Below are 22,604 nucleotides of genomic sequence, written 5' to 3'. Positions count from 1 at the left end.
TTCTAGTTAATTTGAAGACTTTCATTTGCTGGTTCAGGTCATAACTGCAAAAATAAAAAAATCAATATGTAAAAATGTAGAAAAATGTATTATTTATACTTTTATTTCCTTGTAATTTATAATTGTATCCCCCCACACACATTATTTTTTTTATATTTATGCATTTATTAATGTTGATGTATATATGTACAATTGTTTATTTTCACAATTATACATTTTGTCATCCATATGCTAATGAGGGGTAAGTTTTAAAAACACGCAAGATCAGGAACTTGACCCTCTTACAACACTTACCAGGAAGAGACTGACTTATTGTTTCTCCTGTCTTACTGGCTTTAGTTTAATGTCTTGACAAAAGCTATGAAGAATTAGCAATCGACAAAGGACTAAGAGGAACTTTCAACAAGGTTCGGAGACGCATGTTTCTGAACAAATAACAGATCTTTGTGGTTCTTGTGCATTTTCATTTTTGAAACCTTGATTCAGGAAGTGAAAGTAAAGTTCGGATTGCTGGACCTCAAAGAAAGAAAATGGCTTCTCTATCTGAAGATGATATTTCTTGTCCCGTGTGTCAAGAAATCTTCAAGGCTCCTGTTCTTCTATCATGTAGTCACAGTTTCTGTAAAGAGTGTCTTCACCAGTTTTGGAGAATCAAGACAACCAAGGAGTGTCCTGTCTGCAGGAGAAGATCCTCAAAAGATGATCCTCCATGTAATCGTGTGTTAAAAAACTTGTGCGAGTCGTTCCTAACGGAGAGAAATGAGAGGCGTTCGTCTTCATCAGGATCTGAGGAGATCTGCAGTTTACACAGTGAGAAACTCAAACTCTTCTGTCTGGAGGACAAACAGCCTGTGTGTTTAGTGTGTATTAATTCACAGAAACACGACAATCATAAATTCAGACCCATCAGTGAGGTTGTTTCATCATATAAGGTAAGAGATTTTAATATCAGGATAAACACTTAAAGGGATAGTTCACCCAAAAATAAAAATGTTGTCATTAATAACGCCCTCATGTCGTTCCAAACCCATGAGACTTTTGTTCATCTTTGGAACACAAATGAAAATCTTTTTGATGAAATCTGAGCGATGTCTGTCCCTCCATTAACAGCTACACAACTACCACTTTGACACTTCAAAAAGCGCATAAAGAGATTGTTAAACAAATCCGTTTGAATTGAGCGGTTTAGTCAAAATTTTCTGAAGAGAAAATCTTTCTGAAGACAGAATTTCCTGTCTTGTCACTGACAGGCAGAGTGAATGTGCTTCCTGCCTCGGCGCTGAACACGCCAAAGCTGCGGCACTCATGGCTGTTCTCACTGTGAGAACATGCCGCTATTCGCTCTGTGCTTGGGTCAGCGGCCGGCCTTGTCTTGTTTGGTGGATCGGTGGACGACATTGATGACAGTTTGTAAGTGGTGGCGCTATTTCCCAAGGTTCACGAGGAACTCAATAAATCGTGGTGCGCACCCTACTCGGCCCGCCTGCATACTTCAACCTAAGCAACACTCTCAACACTTGATTGCTGAAGGGTTATGGGAAGGGTGCTGAAGGGTTAAGTCTTCCAGGCTAAACTCCTCTGCTAAACTCCAGTCAAGCTAAACTCCAGTCAAGCTAAACTCCAGTCAAGACTTAGAGAAACTTGTGCATGCTTTCATCACCAGCAGGGTGGATTACTGTAATGGCCTCCTCACTGGCCTTCCCAAAAAGACCATAAGACAGTTGCAGCTCATACAGAACGCTGCTGCCAGGATTCTGAGCAGGACCAGAAAATATGAACATATCACACCAGTCCTCAGGTCTTTACACTGGCTGCCAGTCACATTTAGGATTGATTTTAAAGTATTATTACTGGTATATAAATCATTTAATGGGTTAGGACCTCAATATATTGCAGATATGCTCACTGAATATAAACCCAACAGATCGCTCAGATCATTAGGATCACATCAGCTAGAAATACCAAGGGTTCACTCTAAGCATGGAGAGTCTGCTTTTAGCTATTATGCTGGAACCAGCTTCCAGAAGAGATCAGGTGTGCTCCTACAGTAGTCACATTCAAATCCAGACTCAAAACACATCTGTTTAGCTGTGCATTTACTGAATGAGCACTGTGCCACTGTTCGTCAGACTGTTACTGCACTTCATTTTATTCTAAATGGTTTTAATTTACTGTATTTTATTTTTATCATAATTTTAATTTTTCATTATTTCTTATTTTTTATTCTAAACTGTTTTAATTATTCTGATTTCTTTTGATTATTTTAATTTCTTCTATGTAAAGCACTTTGAATTGCCATTGTGTATGAAATGTGCTATATAAATAAACTTGCCTTGGTCTTTGGACGAATCTGCACCAGAAAACGAGACCCTCAAGGATCTGCGCAGCGCCACTGACCTGACACTGCGCATCAACAAGACCACCACCCAGGCCATTGGCTGGAACATGGCCAACCTTGTGGTGTTAGAGTGCCACCTGTGGCTTAACCTCACGGAAATGAAGGCCGCAGACAAAACTGCCTCTGGTCTCTTTGGCCAATTGGTAAAGGGTTTTGTTGAATGTTTCTCTGAAGCACAGAAGTCTTCGCAGGCCATGCTATGACTGAAACCAGCCAAGCACTTCCCCTTTCCAAAGAGCCAGGGTCCCCGGCCGAAACTTATGCTGGACCCGGAGCCTCAGAAGCTGTTCTAATCCAGCAGAAAGGAAGAAAAGGGGGCCGAACCTCCGGCAGGGCTGACGGTGAGCGGCGAAGAGGAGGGTTCAGGCTTTGGAGTGGTGCTGGTGACTTCCTCCACGGTGAATGGAGATTCACAGCCACTCCACACAGGCGGCCAAATTCTCTTCGGGACCGCTCCCTGGGAGGCGTGCCCGGGACCGCTCGCTGAGGCTGGCGATGTAGAAAACACATAGAGAGCGGTCAGAATAGTGGGTGAGGCACACCAACTCCAGAAAATCCCTGGTATGGGACTCCAGGGAGCGGTTTTCCTGATCCATACAGAGGAGGGCTACTGCTGGAAGGTCCATCTTACTTTACTTTGTGGGTTGATCGTTCTGTCACGGTGCTGGTGGAGTGTATGCAGAAGAAGGAGACCGAAGAGACAACTGCTCCAATACAAACACTTTACTTAAACTAAAAAACAGCAAATAGGTACGGGTACAGGCAGGAATACAGGCGGAAACACTCTCAGACGCAAAGGTAACATAGATATCGACCAACAAAGACTGAATGGAACTGAACTGAACTAAATACACAGATGAATCAAACATAATGGGGTGAAAACAGGTGAAACAGATGATCAAGACGAGGAACAGGTGGCTAATGAGGGAGTGAGTTCAGGAGAGGAGACAAAAGGATCCTGGGAAGTGTAGTGCTGATGACAAGACAGACTGGTGCAGACGAGGGACTGTGACAACTGTCTAGTATCTTATAGATTTTCACTCTTAATTCTAGGTGGAGCTCAATACAGCACTGAAGTCCTTAATAGAGAAACTGAAACACAAAGAAGACATTAAAGGAGAGTTTGAGAAAACATTTCAACACATCAAGGTGAGGATTGATTCCTTTTGACTTTTTGACACATATAGTTAGAACGACTGATTTGTCTGGCATAATTAAATTTTCATTTATTGACTGGAACACACACACACTAATTGAAGGGAATGTGGTGTGATTTCAGTCTCAAGCTGAGAATACAGAGCGTCAGATTAAACAGCAGTTTGAGAAGCTTCATCGGTTTCTCAGAGATGAAGAAGAAGCTACAATCACTGCACTGAGAGAGGAAGAGGAGCAGAAGAAGCAGATGATAAAGAAGAAGCTGGAGGAGATGAACACACACATCTCAGATCTTTCACACACAATCCAAGACATGGAGGAGATGATGAAAGCCAATGACGTCTGCTTTCTGAAGGTCTGATTTCACATGATCTATTGATTGATTGATTGATTGATTTATGATCGATTGATTGAGTTCTTGATGATAAATGGTGTGTTTGTTCTGCAGGAGTTTCCAGTCTCAATGGAAAGGTGAGTGATCTGCTGGTGTCTCTGGTCTCTCTGGTTCTGATCCACTGCAGTTCTGACTCCTGAATGTTCCTCCAGAGTCCAGATCTCACAGCCGGATCCACAGATGACTTCTGGAGCTTTGATTCATGTGTCACGATACTTGGGCAACCTGCCGTTCAGAGTCTGGAAGAAGATGCAGGACATCGTTCAATACAGTGAGTCTGGAGAAGATCTGTGCTGGAAATCAGGAATGGGTTTATCATGACGAAAGCACTAGATTATTTCAGTTTGTGGTTCACATTAGTTAACTTGAACTAATAATGAACTGCACGTATACAGCATTTCTTTATCTTTGTTAATGTTAATTTCAACATTTACTAATACTTTATTAAAATCTTGTTAACATTAGTTAATGCACTGTTACTAACGTGAACTAACAATGAACAGGTGTATTTTTATTAACTAAAGTTAACAAAGATGAAATAATACTGTAACAAATGTTTTGCTCATTGTTAGTTTATGTTAGTTAATGGATTAACTAATGAACCTTATTGTGAAGTGTTACCCAGGCCAGTTGGTAGTAAGTGAAGATCACACTAGTTCTGGTGAATATGCTCTGTGAATATGAAATGCCCTTTTCTGCATATTCCGGAGAGAGGGGTTGATGCAAATGTGTGGGTTAGTGACGTACCATAACCCAGCTGTAGTCCCAATCGAGTCGATTTTGTAGGCAATATACTTCCTGATTTTTAAAAGACGATATCTCTGCTTACACTGAACTTTCAGCGCTGCAACTTTGCAGATACTGTTCATGCACCAACAGCAACATTGAATGAAAAAAATGAAATCGCAATCAACCCCCCCCCCCCCTTAATGTTAGATTCAGTTTGGTTGCTATATTTGAGTTATAATTGCCTGTTGAACAAAGAGAAACGTTCATCAGATAGTGTTGGTTATGTTTTAACATAATCATCTTTTGACCTGAATCACTGAACTAATTTGCAGTTTAGTCTCTGACCTAAATGTGTATTGGTCATTTCAGCATCAAAGAGATTCTGCAGCATAAAATCCATATCATTCAATATAATCCAAATGATTTCTTAAAAGTTGGTCTAATAAAAAAATGAACAAATCTTTGTTTAAGGCACACACAGACCTCAAGATTCAGTGTATGAATCTCAACAATGGTGACAAAATAATATTCAATTAGGAAAAAGAAATTACTAAGACAATTAAGATCATAATTTATTCATACCGCAATGCATTATGGGAGCCATGAATGAGTTTTGATTGGTGGCACCCAGAATGCACTGCAGCATGATTCATTATTGTCACCATTGTTGAGAATCACAGGATGATTCTTGATGTCTGTGTTTACAAGTTTTTTGATCATAACAACTTTTAAGAAATCTTTTGGATTAAATTGCAAATACTGAAAATGGTATACTGTAGAATCACAGGCTGCTGTTTTTATCAAGGTAAACCTGGCTCTCTAAATGGGTTCAGTGATTCAGGTCAAATGATGATTATGTCAATACATAACCAACACCACCTGATCAGACAATATGACAATTCATAATAATCCTTGTTCGGTTCACTCTTGATCATTATATGAACATCAGAATAAAAGCATCTGTTGATTGTGTCTCATCAGCTCTGTTGATTCTGGATCCAAACACGGCTCATCCATCTCTCGCCCTGTCTGATGATCTGACAGGTGTGAGAAAAAGCAGGAACGAACAACCTTTTCCTGATAATCCAGAGAGATTTGACATTTATAAGTGTGTTCTGGGTTCAGAGGGTTATAACTCAGGAACACACAGCTGGGATGTGGAGGTCAAAGAGAGTTCATGCTGGTGTCTTGGATTAACTACAGCATCAAACCAGAGGAAGAGAGATGATTTCTTTAACACTGATGTCTGGTGTGTGAAGTATGGACTGATTGGGTTTGGTTTTCGTGTTGTACAGAAGCTTGAGCGTGTGAGAGTTGATCTGGATTATGACAGAGGAACGGTGTCATTCTCTGATCCTGTTACTAACACACATCTACACACATTCACAGCCACCTTCACTGACACACTCTTTCCATTCTTCAGTTGTTTAGACTCTATGAGGATCTTACCGGTCAATAGTCAGTAAATGTTACACCCATTGGTCTTGTAGCAGCCCGGTTGAATAAAGAAAAGTCGCTCTCTCACTGATGTTGTCTATTTATTGTCCGTTACACCTTCACATTGCCTTCTCAACACCTTCACAACACCGTAAGAGCTAGAACAGATAAATTAACATTAATGGAGTTTGAAAATAATTCACATACATGAAACAAAACAGTAAAATATAGCAATAAATCACTAAATGATTACTAGCATTAATATAAATGCCATAAATTACTCAAAAATATATAAAACAATCATAAGGACAAGATATGCTATGTAGCATTGATTATACAAGTGCATACATGAACTATACCTTGTAGCCTACTCCTTTCCAACCAGGTGCTAAAAAACAAACAAAAATAATACTACAAAAATAAAAATAAACAGCGACTAGATGCCTAAATTCACTTTTAGATGACCTTAACACACTATTATTCAGATGTGTGAATCCGTGACCGCATGGTTCCGTGTCTCCGTCTGTCTGCAATCTCCGTATAGACGAATCCAGCGAAACTACCGGAAGTAAGCGGGCGCCATTACTGAGCTGTTGCTGGGTAGCTTTGCGCCATTGCCTTCTATTGTTTTAGTTGCAACTTGCGTCCACTGGAAACAGCTCGCGATTTACGACTGTCACTAACGTTACAACGTTAGCCCTTGTATAATGTCGAGTGGGTAAACAGTTTCCGTTATAAATTGTTTTAATGGTGGCAGTAAAATTTCAATTTTGAAGAGAAAACACTGTGAATACCCCGGGTCGACTGCCCCTGTCTGGTGCCGTACGGTTTGCACAGATTTCCTGGGCGAGTACAAGACGCGGACATTCGCGTATAATAACAATTATTTAATGACATAAGTAAAAAAATATAATAAATATGTGATATAGTGATCAGCAAAATCTCCTCTCTTGTTATTTTTTCTATTCAATATACATGCTATGGTCATTAAATGGCTTTCCTGAGCTGAATGTAACGTTATGCGACATAATTGTTCTCCTGCTGTTATATTGACCTCTTTCCATGGTTTAAAAACAGTAGTTGGTCGATATTATGTAAGTTATACTTTCTAGCTGTAACGTTACCTTACCCATGCCCGTTGCAATGTAAAAATGAGATAAATAATGGACACAAATGAAAAACATGAAATTGTTTATTTGATTTCATTTATTTATTTATTTATTGTTGCCAAATGGACAGATCTTTTTTTAGTTTCCTCGGTAGCAAACGTTAGCCTAGCTTGCTTGCCAAGCTATTTTCATAAATAATCTGTAAGATCGTTTGTACCTTCATCTGTGACTGGAGGCCAATGTCTAACATCATCAACCCAACAAGTCTGCCTGGCTGTAGCTGTCATCAAGGGTGCGTTATCACCTTATCTCCGAGGTTTGTTTACATACCGGTGCATATGTCTATGGCGGTGTAACAGCTCAGTAATGCAGTAACGCATTTCCGGCAAGCCGCCTTTCAAAATAAAGGTCTCTATAGGTTAAATAACTAAGAGTTACAAAGCAAACCTCCAAATATATAATAAACTATTAAACAAATTAAAAATATAACATATATATTAAGATAATATTAAGAAATGTAGAATTACGATAATGTCAGAATGATATATTAATGCCCAAAACTAAATAGAATAACTGAGGGTTATTTATAGGTCTGAATCATCTTCATGTTTCCAGTATTCAATTCATATATAATATTTAATTCAAAAATCGCTGCTAGCTCCACTGTTCGGCACAGATTCCTCACTTTCCTTCTTTTTGTCTTTTTCATTTTTGTGGCACGCTATCAAAATAAAAGTCCCCAAACGACCCAATCCTGCAGCATCTGCAATGTGTTTTAATGATATAGGAGGATCTTTAGTGACGTCATTGTTTACGTTTGTCGCGTTGCATCATGGGAATCATGTGGCAAGAAACACCGCTAGATACCTGTAATTTGATTGTTTTGCACGTTTGGATGAGGATTTAGAGAAGAGGATGGTTCAGTCTTGCTGTGTGGTCGATTGTACGGCTTGTTGGGGGCCTGATAAAAAGTTTTTCATTTCATTTTAAATAAATAAATATATAAGAACATTGATCAATGAAGACTTACCCGGCTTTGCAGTGAGCAGTGATTATTTCTCCGTTCAGCGATCACCCACGGGAGATGCGAATCACGCTGTGACTCTGCTTGGCCAGGTCTAACCTCTGCTTTAACTGACTGATCATCATATTTCCAACACGCATAATCGCTTTTCAGCGTGTTTATGAACACCATGACTTAATGTTACATTACTGTATATGACCGACCCCAACCCCGTACCTAACCTACCCGTCACTGTGGTTAATACCATTTATAAGTCTTCCCCTACCATCCTAGGAAAAAAAATATCGCTCCCCAGATGTAGATCTATAATTTGCTTCGTTTTGCTTTATGCATTTTGAGCTATGTATGTTTAAGCAAAAGTCATGATGTCAATTTGCTTTTAGCACTATCACTGCTTTCTGTTTGGCAGAAAAGATCGGCCCAACTTTTCGAGAAACAAAATAATCATAGGCCTCCCGACTTTTGAAAGCCTTTAATCTTTCATGAGTGAAGGGTCCAGGGGTTTCTATTAAATAAGAATAAATGTCTCCCCAGCAGATTATAGTGGCCAAGACACGGGCGAGTCAAACCGACATTTTTTGACATCCCACATCCCAAAGGGCTTTGAATAACTTCAATTTTGTCACCAATACAAATTTTGAGCTTCTCTCCAAACCTCCTCCGGTCGTCAGATATTAAAGTGCGTATATATTGTGGATTTTGCCTGCTAACTCTCTTGAAAGTGCTTGTCGTCGCGTCTTTACAGCCGGTCATTCTATTGTTTTCTTGCCACCCAACGACTCGCGCATGCGTACAATGATGTCAACAAAGATCCTCCTATAAGGGTGATATAAAATTAAATACGAACATATCATCATTCATAATGATGAATAGCACACTGATATATGAGTGATGTGTTTAATGGTATCACTCTCACACAGGCACGCGCACACGTACAAGTACACACACACACGTTTTAGGAGAAAACAATTATAAAAAATTCACACTTATACATTTGTCAGACACTTTTATCGAAATGTTTACATTTTATCAGTTTATGCACCGCCACCGACTGTCTGAGGTACTGCAATGCTTCTAGTCTATATTATAAACTCCAAACATTTCAGCATTTCAGTGAAAACTATAATCTAAAAAATGTACATGATTTAAGAGCATCTCATAAATTATCTTTTGTTATAATAACAAGTGTTTGTCTCTTTTATTGCAATTACTGGCGTTTTTTCATTCTGCTTCTTATTTGTCTTTTTGGGAATATTAGCAATGTGTAAAATAGGCACATAACCCAGATATGTAATCAATGAAACAATGTTGACAACCAAAAATAAATGGTAATAGTATTGATTCAGCAATACAAAGTTATATTTTATCAACATCTCTTTTACACCCTTTGTTAATTGTGAAACTTGTTGATTAAACAAAAAAAAAAAAAAAAATCAATGGTGATGCTATTGAACCAACATTACACTATGATTGATTCTACATCACTGATGCTGACTCAATATTGAGTAATCAATGTTACATTATGACATTGAATCTAATTCAGCTACTGAATTAACAAATTAACAAAAATAATATTTGGAAATATGGTTGATCAATGTTACAATGGGATGTTGATTCTTTAGTTGAAACTGAAAATACAACTGAAAACTGTACAAACTGAAATACAATTCAGGTGTGTCTGATTATTGTTGCCATGACTACTGAGGTCAGACACACCTGAATTAATCAAATTGTCCAATGATGGCAGACAGGAAACAAAGGAGCTGGCTGAAGTTCAGGAAGTATAGTGCAGCTGTGCATAGAGCCAATTTACTAGGTTAGCATTAACCCTTTAAGCGCTGGTTTGTGCATACACTAGAGCCCTGCGCTGCTTTCTGTGCATTGTGGGGTGTAGGATGTGTGCGACAGCACTGCAGGATCTCTGTCCTCTTCTCTCTGTCCTCATGAGAGCTGAGATGCTTCAGATCCTGCTACAGTTTCATTATAGAGCTTCAGTTCAGTGTTTCATGCATATAGATTTCATATCCTCACTGCATAATATTTCATGCATATATTTATGTTGACCTGCAGGATGCAGGACCTGCAGAAACACTGAAGATCGGCACCATAAGCAGAACTTCAACATGTAAATGAACAATTTTGATAAAGATTTGTTCATGACAGTTGCTGGAGAGACTCTGTGAGCTTCAAACACACTCACCAACAAATAAAGTGCAATAAAACACAAAGTGTCTTGAGTCTTTTATTATCAATATGCATCTTAGGTCTTGGAGTGCCACTGAAGCTTTCTAGTTAATCTGAAGACAATATAGGCTTGTTTTGACTTTTTTCTTGATTTTGGGTTGTTTGAGCGGATCTCAATAGGATGTCATAACTGCCTAAATAATAAATATAAATAAATGTATTTATACCCCCCCCCCCACACACACACACACACACACATTTACATTTTCATTTATGCATTTATTTCCATGTATATACTGTATTAAACTTTTAATCGGTATGCTAATGAGGGGTGTGTGTGTTTGACTTCAAACATTGTCATAGCTCAGAGTGACAAAGGTTATTCTTTGAGGCCACAGTGTGTGAGGGAAAGATCATAAAACACACTCGTATAACTCCACCCTCTAACAACACTAACCGGGAAGAGACCGACTTGTTTTTCTTGTCATTTTGACTTGACGTCTTGACAAAAGCAATGAAGAATCAGCAATTGATGAAGAACTAGGAGGAAAAATGTTCAAGAGGGATTGGATTGTTGTTTCTGAATACATAATAGATCTTTGGGTAGTTGTGGTTTATTTATTTTGAAAAGTTAGAAAGATTGCTGAAACTCAAACAGAAAATGGCTTCACTATCTGAAGAGGATTTTTCTTGTCCCGTTTGTCAAGAAATCTTCAAGGCTCCTGTTGTTTTATCATGTAGTCACAGTTTCTGTAAAGAGTGTCTCCAACAATTCTGGAGAACCAAGAACACCCAGGAGTGTCCTGTCTGCAGGAGGTTGTCAAGACATGAGCCTTCAAATAATCTTGTGCTAAAAAACTTGTGTGAGTCGTTCCAGAAGGAGAGAAATGAGAGGCGTTCATCGGGATCTGAGGAGATCTGCAGTTTACACAGTGAGAAACTCAAACTCTTCTGTCTGGAGGACAAACAGCCGGTGTGTGTCGTGTGTATTAATTCACAGAAACACGACAATCATAAATTCAGACCCATCGGTGAAGTGGTTTCATCATACAAGGTAAGACAGGTTTTAATATGAGGATAAACACTAAAAACCAAAAATAATAAATTATGTCATTATAACATGGTCCTTCCAAACCCATAAGTCTTTCGTTCATCTTTGGAACACAAATATTAGATTTTTTTTTTATGAAAGTCCCTCCATTAAACATTTTTTGATCATATTCAGTGAAATCGACACTATAATCCGACAGAACAACATAAATAAAGTGGTTTTAGAAAAAAACCCGAGCCTCTAACTCTATCTGGAGCGTGTTATTTGTTTTGCAAAAATCCTGCGCTCCCTGTTCACTGTGTCAAATCAGCACAGAGGGGGTGTGAGATCTGACTGTCAATCACAGATCGGGCACACGCCACCCCTCGCGCACGTTACAATCACATGCACACGCCTGAAGTTCGCGCAGTAAGGAAGAGTGATGGCGGAACACTAACAAACCAAGTAAACTCATTTAGAGTATTGACGTTAGCAATTGCAATATATTGGTAGATTATAGGGCAGCATACCTCCAAATAATCCATGGTGTTGATGATTGCTGATGAGACGGTCGCGTTCACAGAAAACCTGGTGCGCACGCACTCGAGCACAAACTCTGTGGGAGGGTATTCGTTGATAGTGGGGGAGGGCCATATGAGTTGTAAACATTCAAAATGTTGCCAAAGTCCACTCAATCAGCCATAGTTGCCGACGGCCGCTTTAACAGCTACACAACTACCACTTTGACACTTCAAAAAGTGCATTAAAGGACAACTCCGGCGCAAAATGAACCTTTGGTGTTACCTAGTCAACCCCCAGATAGCAAACTGACATTGAATCAACGTGGAAATATGACATCGAAACAACGTTGATCTGACATTGTTTTGCTCATCGAATTAACGTTGAACCAACGTCAGACGCGTCATTCTTTCAAAACTAACGGAAAATCAACTTGAAATCAACGCGTTGTTTCAACGTTATGAAAGCAAACCAATTTTCGATTTCATTTATCTTTGAAGAATGCCGCGTCTGACGTTGGTTCAACGTTAATTCGATGAGCAAAATCAACGTTGTTTCAATGTCATGAGAGACGTCGTTTCCACGTTGATTCAATGTCAGTTTGCTGTCTGGGCCGTTATCTGAGATTTTTTTTCATGATTGCCGAATGTAAATAGTTTTATCTATAAAAACAGTTTAGCCTATGCTAGTATAATGCTAGTCTATAGGGCATAGAGTAATGACAAATAAAAATCGCTTTTTATTACCACTAACAAGGCTCAAAATAGCCCCACAGTAACACGACAGCATAATAAGGATCCATACATTCAAACCGAAGCATTGAGAACTTTGTCAGTGTCCATACAGTTTAATAAGAAGATATTTTATACACACAGTCAACTTCGCGAATACAGGAAGAAGCCATCTTTGAAAAATAGTCTCTACCAGTCGATCTACGAACGCCGATCCAAGCGCGCTGGTGAGATGTGAATAAAGTGATAATGTGAGCGCGAACAGTAGGCAACATGTACATATTAAAGAGAAGAAAATGGTTCGTGTTTGTGTTTCTTCCGGAAACAATGGACCATATAAGATTCTGCACAGTTCAGCGCACTTGGATCAGCGTTCGTAGATCGACTGGTAGAGACTATATTTTAAAGATGGCTTCTTCCTGTATTCGTGAAGTTGACTGTGTGTATAAAATATCTTCTTATTAAACTGTATGGACACTGACAAAGTTCTCAATGCTTCGGTTTGAATGTAGGGAACCTTATTGTGCTACCGTGTTACTGTGGGGCTATTTTGAGCCTTGTTAGTGGTAATAAAAAGCGATTTTTATTTGTCATTACTCTATGCCCTATAGACTAGCGTTATACTAGCATTATAGGCTAAACTGTTTTAATAGATAAAACTATTTAGATTCGGCAATCATGAAAACAAATCTCAGATAACGGTTGAATAGGTAACAATGTGCAATTAGACCAAAGGTTCATTTTGCGCCGGAGTTGTCCTTTAAGAGATCGTAAAACGAATCCATATGAATTTAGCATTTTAGTCAAAATTTTCTGAAGAGACTCGACCGCTTTATATAATTAACAGTTCCCTTTCGTGAACTGTTCACTTGTACTGCATAGCTTTATGCTATGGGAAAACTCATTTTCTTGAAAATATTGAAGCCTTAATTTTAAAACGCAGTGCAGCTACACAGCAAGCACAGTGCAGGCTGTCTAAGTGCACTGATTGGCTGGGCTGCGGCAACTGCACGAACCTATGGCGAAGCAGCGAGGCTCTTCTCGCCTCGTGTGCGCCAAAACGCGAGAGAATGGGCATTACTGCTGACTATAGGCGACCCATTTCGCCATAGGAATCAGATTTAATCTCCTTCGTTGACTTTTCCGGACAAAGCATCTCTCGCTGAGACGAGACACATTGCTGTTGACCCCGCCCTCCCGGCCTCAACTGTTGGCAGCACCAGGGCGTGGGTTGACGCCGAGTTATTACCCGGGCTGTTAAAGAGCTGGGTCTCGACTGGTCTACACCGGAAGATCCTGCTAGAAGCCGCCTCGATGAGTGGTTCCTGCCGGGGCACCAACAGGCCCGTCACCAGAGGCCAGCTCCATTTTTTCCCGAAGTCCACGAGGAACTCGGCCCGCCTGCATACTTCAACCACAGCAATGCTCTTCAACATTTGACGGCGCAGAGGAAAAGGGGTATGTGAAACTGCACATTATTGCTGAGGCTAGAGCTCCGTCAACAAGACATCTCTACGCCCTGAAGTTGTCAGTGTTCACCGGCTGGTGCTCTCTTTATGATACTTTCCTTTCTCCAAGAGCGGTTGGGCATGGACCGGACTCCCTCCACGCTCTAACCATGGTTATTTACTTAAGGTGCTCTCGAGCCCAGGTTATTTCATTATCTGCTCTTCCCCGTCGGAGGCAGATAGAGACTTGAATCTGTGCCCTATCAGGGCTCTCAGAGTCTCTTTGGAGCGTTTTGCCCCGTTCAGACAGTCGAAACAGCTCTTTGTATGCTTCGGTGGCCACACCAAAGGATCCCCAGTCCCAAAGCAGAGATTATCACGATGGAGAGTAGATGCTATCTCTTTAGCCTACACTGCAATGGGCCTTCATGCCCCATAGGCATCAGGGCTCGTTCCACAAGGGGCATGGCCTCTTCACCTATTGATGAGGTCCAGTGGTGTACCAATTCATGACATTTGTGCGGCAACAGGCTTGTCTTCGCCGTCTACATTTGTACGATTTTACAACTTGGAAGTGCCCGCCCTGCAGACACAAGACCTTTCTATACAAGAGGTCTTGACCCCTTTTAGACCCAAGCCTCTACATATTTCTTTGAGGGCCCCGAATCATCTGGTCCACGTTGGATTTTGACTTTAGTTCTACTATAAGTCTCAGGCTTCTCAGCTCCAGGCGATAGTCAGAGCAATAGCACAGCGTTTTAAAATGGGTTCCCATATAATAGCGTATAGCTGTGCAATAAGTTCTCGAACAGTTCTCGAAAGGGAACGTACTCAGTTACTAACGTAACCTCAGTTCCCTGAGAGATAAAGGAACGAGTATTGCGTAGCTGGCCGTGCTATTAAATCTGTTTATGAACTTATTGTAGTACTTAAATGGTATTTGTGTAGCTGTCAATGGAGGGACAGAAAGATCTCATCAAAAAGATCTTAATTAATGCTTTGAAGATGAACAAAAGTCTTATGAATGACATCAGGGTGAGTAATTCATGACAGAATTCTAATTCTTGGGGGAACTAGCCTTTTAAGGTTATATTAGCCTATATTGCTTAAAAATCTCTCTATGATCATAATACAGAAATCTCTGGTATCTTAAAAATTTTCTCTTTAAATTCCAGGGGGAGCTCAATACAGCACTGACACCTTTACTAGAGAAACTGAAACACATCAAAAACATTAAAGGAGAGTTTGAGAAAACAGTTCGACACATCAAGGTGAGGATTGATTCCTTAAGACTTTTTCACACATATAATTAGAACAGCTGATTTTTCTGGTATATTTAAATGTTCCTTTATTGACTGGAACACACATGCACACACACACTAATTGAAGTGAATGTGGTGTGATTTCAGTCTCAAGCTGAGCACACAGAGCGTCAGATTAAACAGCAGTTTGAGAAGCTTCATCAGTTCCTCAGAGATGAAGAAGAAGCTACAATCACTGCAATGAGGGAGGAAGAGGAGCACAAGAAGCAGATGATGAAGGAGAAGCTGGAGGAGATGAACACACACATCTCAGATCTTTCACACGCAATCAACGACATGGAGGAGATGATGAAAGCCAATGACGTCTGCTTTCACATCAAGGTCTGATTACACATCCTTGATTGATTGATTGATTGATTGATTGATTGATTGATTGATTGAGTTCTTGATGATAAATGTTGTGTTTGATCTGCAGGAGTTTCCAGTTTCAATGGAAAGGTGAGTGATCTACTGGTGTCTCTGGTCTCTCTGGTTCTGATCCACTGCAGTTCTGACTCCTGAATGTTCCTCCAGAGTCCAGATCTCACAGCCGGATCCACAGATGACTTCTGGAGCTTTGATTCATGTGTCACGATACTTGGGCAACCTGCCGTTCAGAGTCTGGAAGAAGATGCAGGACATCGTCCAAAACAGTGAGTCTGGAGAAGATCTGTGCTGTTACACACTGGAAATCAGGCATGGGTTTATCATGACACAAAAGCACTAGATTATTTCAGTTTGCAGCAAGTGAAGATCATTCTACTTCTGATATATAATTAATAGTATACACTATTTTTAAGAATCTTTCTCTTTTTCATTTACTTTTAGTCATTTAGCTGACACTTTTATCCAAAGCGTCTTACAACTGAGGTCTAAACCAAGCGAGTCATCGTGAAGAGGAAAAAACAACGCAAGAAGTGCTCAAAATATAAAGTTGAGACATTGCTCGGAGTAGCATAAGCCAGATAAGCGAGAATTTAAAGGAAAAGGAAAGAAACTCGACAGAGTAAAAGTGAAAGGATACTTGAGGCTTTATTTGTGTTTCATCAGACTGAAACACTGAAGCTCAAATAATACTCATGTATTTCAAGATCTACAAGAAAGTTTCTCAAGTACTCTGCGTTTCGGGCCGAATTCGGGCCAAATTCACATTAAACTTTACTCCCTTTAATTGTAAAACTTGTGAAATTAAGTTTTATTAACAAATTTTGAGAGGAGCACATTCAGATAATTAACACAAATGGAGAGCACTCAACAATCAATGATAAGAGGTGTAGGGGAGAGTGGTGCACAACCTAACGCATTTTGGTTTTGGCTCAATTAATTAAAAAATTAAAATTAATTAAAAAAAATTAGGTTAGATTAATTTTTTTTTTTTACACAAGCAACATACACATCTCTGCTACGAATGAACACAAAGTTTTTTTTCTGACCTACCATTTTCGTACAGTTGGACTGAAAGTGACAGAAGTGCAAACGTTACAACTTACCCCATATGCGGGGTTAATTGTAACAGAGAGAGGGGTTAGTTGTAACACTTGTAACAATAGTTTGATATTGGTTGTGCATCTGTATAGACAGACATCCACCCCTCATCCAATCATCCTTCTGTTATGGGTCAATATCATGGATAGAGACATAGAAAAGAGCTGCACAGTTAAATTAGATTTGTGTGTGGCAGCTGCATGTACAATTATTATTATTATTAATAATAATAATAATAACAGTAATAATAATACAAATGAGCTTAAAATAAAAATTAAAGGGTTTATTGCATTAAAAACAGGCCATATACACTAAATACACTAAATTTTAAACATTTTAAATTCCAACATTGTTTGTGAAAGTCTAACAAAGTTAAATGTACTCAAACCTGAAAAGTTGTGTGGCTCTGTTTTCGTTTGATTATCATTGTACACTTGGAGGCTTAGTTGAAACACTGTGTTACAACCAACCCCGCTGTGTGTTACATATTTTAAACCTATAGCTAACAGTCGCTAGGAATTGCTGACATGTTTCAAAACGGTGCTATGTTTGAGCCAACAAGACCGTGATTAAGGCAATATAAAGTTAGATTTGGAAACATATACACCCAACTCAGAAACCGAAAAAATCTATGATGGAAAAATTTACTTGCATGGTGTCAAAACACTCTTTGTCCAGTATCTTCACGAAATATTATCAAAACTTTCCACAAATTCGCAGGAGACCGTCTTCTGGCAGCAAGAGAAAAAGAGCGGAAAGACAACCTGCTTGATCCTGACGAACTATGTAAAAAGTCTATGTTACATTTAACCCCGCGTTAGGTTGTGCCCCGCGCTCCCCTATATAGATTCAGCAGTCTTACCTCTGGCCCCGTCCACACTACTGAATTTTTGTTTAAAAACGGAGAACTGGACCTCCTGTCCACACTAAAAGAGAAAAAATGAAGACCTAAAACGGAGAAGTTTAGAAACGCTTTAGCTCCGTTTTGCAATTTGAATGTCCGGAGGGCGTTTTAGTGAAGACGGGACAAAATGGAGGAGTTTAGAAAAGCTGACGCAGAGGCTCACGCTCGGCTCTATGATTGGGTGTCATCAGTCATGACTTGTCCTTCCCTGATTCGTCAGCCACCGTCATAGACTATGATGAGCCACCGTTTACACCGGCACGCGCATGCCCAGTGTTGGTGAATAGTCACGTGATCCGCGTTTTAAGTCGTTTTAATGTGGACGGAGATCAATTCTAATACGCAGATAAAACGCTGGTGTGGAAGGAGATTGTATTTGTTTTAATTCTCCGTTTTTAAACGAAAACGCAGTGACAGTTTAGCAGCACCCCTACACCTCCCCTCCACTCTTCTAGCCCTAACCATTTACAGACAGGGGCAGTATTCTGGGTCGGGCCAAACTACATTTTACTCCCTCTAACTGTATGTACAGTAAGTGTGAACTCATGTGAAACTAAAAACACTGAGAGGGATCAGAGGAAAATGTCTGATGTGTTTGATCAACAGGACAAGTGTCATTATACATAAAAATCTGTGTTCGGCTCACTCGTGATCATTATATGAACATCAAAGCATCTGTTGATTGTGTCTCATCAGCTTCTGTGATTCTGGATCCAAACACAGCTCATCCATCTCTCGCCCTGTCTGATGATCTGACCAGTGTGAGAAACAGCGAGAACAAACAACCTCTTCCTGATAATCCAGAGAGATTTGATGAGTATTCATGTATTCTGGGTTCAGAGGGCTTTAACTCGGGAACACACAGCTGGGATGTGGAGGTCAAAGAGAGTTCATGCTGGTGTCTTGGAGTAACTACAGCATCAAACCAGAGGAAGGGTCGTGATTTCTTTAACACTGATGTCTGGAGTGTGCATTACGGACTGAATGTGCGGTTTGGTTTTCCTGTTGAACAGAAATATGATTGTATAAGAGTTGATTTGGACTATGACAGAGGAAGAGTGTCATTCTCTGATCCTGTAACTAACACACATCTACACACATTCACAACCACTTTCACTGACACACTCTTTCCATTCTTCTGGTGTTGGTTTGACTCTCTGAGGATCTTGCCGGTCAATAGTCAGTAAACGTTACACCTGTAAGTCTGCTTTCATCAATATTATTCCAATATTTAATTCATATCGCATGAGTAATAGTGCTGTTGTTCTGTATTTGGGAGCTGATCACATGACTGATATCTACAGCAACACTCACATTCTCATATTGCTGTTATACAACAGATGAATAACAAGTATTTAGAAAGTTAATTTATCTTTAAAAATAAAAAAATCTGTAAAATGATTGTGTTCCATACTGTCTACTAGGTGAAGTTAATACCAAAACAATATTTTTTGCCTCATTATGGGAATTTTAAAATTGTAAAAAAATAACAATAAAAAAATAAAAAATCATGCTTGAAAAAGTGAGGGGGAAAAAGTAATGGTTAATATATTTTATTCATTACACAATACTTAATCAAGTACTTTTTTTCAGTTACAGAGAGGTTAAATGATCATTTGTTTATTGAAGGAAATATATCCCACATGAAGATACATTGTTTCGGCCCAGATCCGGGCCACATCCACATGGCCCACATGCAGCAATCAAGTCAAGTCAAATATATTTATATAGCGCTTTTCACAATACAGATTGTATCAAAGCTGCTTCACAGTATCAATCAAGACAACATCACAGTGTTTGTTTATTCATAAAAAGACAATCAAGATTGGTAGAGCTGATCAATGGTATGATGGGTCATTTAATTTGAATATGCCCAACTGAGCAAGCCAAAGGCAACAGTGGCAAGGAACCGAAAAACTCCATCAAGTGACCCGACGGTGTCCTAAAACTCCATCAAACGACCCAATGGAGAAAAAAAAACCTTGGGAGAAACCAGGCTCAGTCGGGGGCCAGTTCTCCTCTGGTGTTTATGAACTAGAGGCCAAATTTACAGTAACTGTGAGATAAAAAATGTATATGAATGCCTGGCTGAAGAGATGCGTCTTTAGTCTAGTTTTAAACTGGGAGAGCGAGTCTGAGCAACGAACAATATCAGGAAGGCTATTCCAGAGCTTCGGAGCTAAATGTGAAAATGCTCTCCCTCTTTTGGTGGATCTGGATATCCTTGACCAGAAGCCTCGAATTTAGTGATCTTAAAGAGCGCGATGGATTGTAGGGCGATAGAAGATCTGTTAAATAGACTGGAGCTAAACCATTTAGAGCTTTATAAGTCAAAAGCAATACATTGTAATTAATGTGGAACTTTATAGGTAACCAATGAAATTATGCTAGAATCGGTGTTATATAATCTTATTTTCTTGACCTACTAAGAACTCTAGCAGCTGCATTTTGGACTAACTGTAGCTTGTTTATTGAGGATGCAGGACAACCGGCTAATAAAGTAAGTATTCTGAATATCTTGGACGCCTAGAAAAATGACAGGATCTAAGTCCCCACCCCTAGGACAATTAACTCCTGTACTTATTATAATAAGTATGTTTTATCTGTCTTGATCAACTGTGTTCTTCAGCAATGACTGATGAGAAGGCTACTCTAGGACTTAAAGTGTACACGGTAGCTTCCCAGAGTAATATAAAATTAATTAACCCCCTTTTCTACTATCAGCCTACAAGACAGGAGGAATGCCCCTACTCCAAGATGACAGAAATGGTAGATGTGTTTATTCTAAATAAAATAAAATAAAGGAAATTATTGTAAATGCAAAAAATGAACTTTTGTTTCACATCACATTCGAATATAAAAAAATAAACAATCACAGAATTAAAGCTTAACCTAGCTTCAAGCTTAAGTTCAGTCTCTCTCCTTAATGCAGAAATACTCAAGTCAAACAAAATAAAAATAAAAAACAGCTTCAACAGAATATTCAGGTGAGGATCAGTTCAGTCAGCAGTACATGATGAATATTACATTTCACATCAGATATTTTTTTCAATCAACATACCTGAGAAATATTCACATCATAACTCAATGTTTACATTTTACCTCACTGGAGAACTGGGCTGGCGTTGGACTGTCCAGGAATGGCAGGGAAATCAGAACTTGTTCAAAGATAGGAAGTCTTTTCCTTATTCAAACACAGGAAAGTGAATGGTTTTCCAAAAAATTAAAAGAAATATTATTTTTCCACGAAGAGTCAGTCTCTAAATGCGGATTCACGCACTTATGCAAACTAAATTGTCCGTACAACAGTCCATGCAAGTGTTAAATTGTTGTAGAATTACAAGTTGTTAAACAAAAATACTGCAAATTGCAAAAATGTATTATAGGAAAATATAGAAAGATGAAAAGCAATTCTCGGAAAAAGAGAGGCTATATACTCAAAAATAGGGAGAGAAAAAAAATGAAATCAAAAGAATTTCAGAGAGTCTGTAATGCCTCTTGCGTCCACCAAGCGGCGCTAATGTTTCAGAAAAACTAGCGAGGATCTTTCTCGAAACAACAGTAAAAAGACCCCACTCGTGCTGAATCTGCCTTATTCTACATCAACAACAAAAAAATGACGTCCGTGATTCTCCTCCAGATGTCAACCGTAGTGAAACAAACAACAGTGAAGAAACCTCACAGTACCTCAGCTCCCTCAAATCGGAGACAAAGGTCACACAACTGTCAGCACGATGAGCAACGTCTTTCTTCTTATCACACAGCCACGTCGTTCAGCTGCGATCACACTTGTGACTCGTGACACTGACAGCATAAGCTCGGTACAGCTTCTTGTCCGCTCACCTCGACACTTCAACTGCTGTTCACGTAAAAGAAAATAAACCACTAGTAAACTATTTATTTCGTCTTTCACTCAGCTTTACTCGCGCTCCCGATCGTCTCACTCGTGCTCTCCGATTTTTTTACTTTGCGCTCCCCCTCGCGGTTTCCGTAACTTCCGAAAAAACTTTCAAAATAAAAGTCCTTGAATACCTCTACAAAAGCATTACAGTAATCTAGTCTCGAGGTCATGAATGCATGAACTAACTTTTTTGCATCAGAGACAGATAGCATGTTACGTAGCTTAGCAATGTTTCTAAGGTGGAAAAAGGCTGTTTTTGTTACCTATGAAATATGCTTTTCAAAAGACAGGTTGCGGTCTAATGTAACACCCAGGTCTTTTACTGTAGCGGATAGAGTAACAGGGCATCCTAATATGTTAAAGTCGTGCTGCAAAAGGTTTTGTGGATGGTTTGTAGAACCAATAAGTATTACCTCTGTCTTGTCTGGATCTGCAATGACTGATGGCGCTTGGGTGGTCCATTCCTGTTTGCCAGATCTGGGCCACAAGCAGGCCATAGCAATGCCACATGTCAGCCAAGAGCAAAGAAATAAACCAGAACTGGACTTTATCTGAGCCACAAAATCTGTGTATATTAAACATGGAGTCATCTCAACCTTAATAAGCCTGTTAACAAGCAGAATCGCTGAAGGAAAGAAGAGAATGGAAAAAGAGACGAGCAGAAACACAAGAACTACAACTGACTTTAGAGAAATAAGACATTCAATCTGTGAAGATCTCAGCAGAGGAGGATTAAACAACTTCACAAACAGCATTAGCTTCACTTATTACTAACCAGACTGACTTCATTTCACTCCAATCACCCCATCACATAATTCTGGTTCCAAAAACTAAATTTAATGTTTTTCTAAAAGC

The 22,604-nt window shown here is 39.4% G+C and overlaps 3 protein-coding genes and 1 long non-coding RNA gene across 7 annotated transcripts in view; 2 read left to right on the top strand and 2 right to left on the bottom strand.

Moving 5' to 3' along the window:
• The first annotated feature begins 285 nt into the window (after positions 1-285).
• Positions 286-6,201, top strand: LOC120462907 (E3 ubiquitin-protein ligase TRIM35-like). 2 transcript variants are annotated; one of them, XM_089128117.1, is made up of 6 exons: positions 286-932; positions 3,452-3,547; positions 3,678-3,908; positions 4,002-4,024; positions 4,100-4,218; positions 5,658-6,201. In XM_089128117.1, exons 1-6 carry the CDS (start codon positions 531-533, stop codon positions 6,140-6,142), a joined length of 1,356 nt encoding a protein of 451 aa, XP_088984243.1. In that variant the 5' UTR covers positions 286-530; the 3' UTR covers positions 6,143-6,201. The 2 variants fall into 2 exon arrangements, with proteins under 2 accessions (XP_088984243.1, XP_088984244.1); XM_089128118.1 differs by lacking the exons at positions 3,678-3,908; positions 4,002-4,024 and having other exon boundaries at positions 3,452-3,551; positions 4,063-4,218.
• LOC148981958 (uncharacterized) lies at positions 2,006-6,216 on the bottom strand. The gene is made up of 2 exons (XR_016153322.1): positions 6,126-6,216; positions 2,006-4,186 (listed from the first exon to the last, which is right to left on the bottom strand). It is a non-coding gene; the product is annotated as an uncharacterized LOC148981958 (long non-coding RNA).
• A 4,576-nt stretch (positions 6,217-10,792) lies between these two features.
• Positions 10,793-19,314, top strand: LOC120481508 (zinc-binding protein A33-like). Of its 3 annotated transcripts, XM_089129304.1 has the most exons (7): positions 10,797-11,484; positions 15,334-15,429; positions 15,568-15,801; positions 15,896-15,918; positions 15,994-16,165; positions 17,313-17,322; positions 18,545-19,314. In XM_089129304.1, exons 1-7 carry the CDS (start codon positions 11,092-11,094, stop codon positions 19,033-19,035), a joined length of 1,419 nt encoding a protein of 472 aa, XP_088985430.1. In that variant the 5' UTR covers positions 10,797-11,091; the 3' UTR covers positions 19,036-19,314. The 3 variants fall into 3 exon arrangements, with proteins under 3 accessions (XP_088985431.1, XP_088985430.1, XP_088985429.1); XM_089129305.1 differs by lacking the exons at positions 15,568-15,801; positions 15,896-15,918; positions 17,313-17,322 and having other exon boundaries at positions 10,793-11,484; positions 15,334-15,433; positions 15,957-16,112; XM_089129303.1 differs by lacking the exons at positions 10,797-11,484; positions 15,334-15,429; positions 15,568-15,801; positions 17,313-17,322 and having other exon boundaries at positions 15,868-15,918; positions 15,994-16,112.
• LOC120481498 (uncharacterized) overlaps positions 15,942-22,604 on the bottom strand; it is an 86,062-nt gene continuing 79,399 nt past the window's right edge. Inside the window, exon 24 of the mRNA XM_089129294.1 lies at positions 15,942-16,080. Within this exon, the coding sequence (XP_088985420.1) occupies positions 16,042-16,080 (39 nt within the window). The 3' untranslated portion in view covers positions 15,942-16,041. The remainder of the gene's footprint in view (positions 16,081-22,604) is intronic.

This window comes from Pimephales promelas, chromosome 3, assembly GCF_988280905.1.
Source record: "Pimephales promelas chromosome 3, fPimPro1.hap1.1, whole genome shotgun sequence".
NCBI classification, from domain to species: Eukaryota; Metazoa; Chordata; class Actinopteri; order Cypriniformes; family Leuciscidae; genus Pimephales; species Pimephales promelas.
Note: the sequence above shows the minus strand (reverse complement) of the source record. Positions and strands in the feature narration are given on the sequence as shown.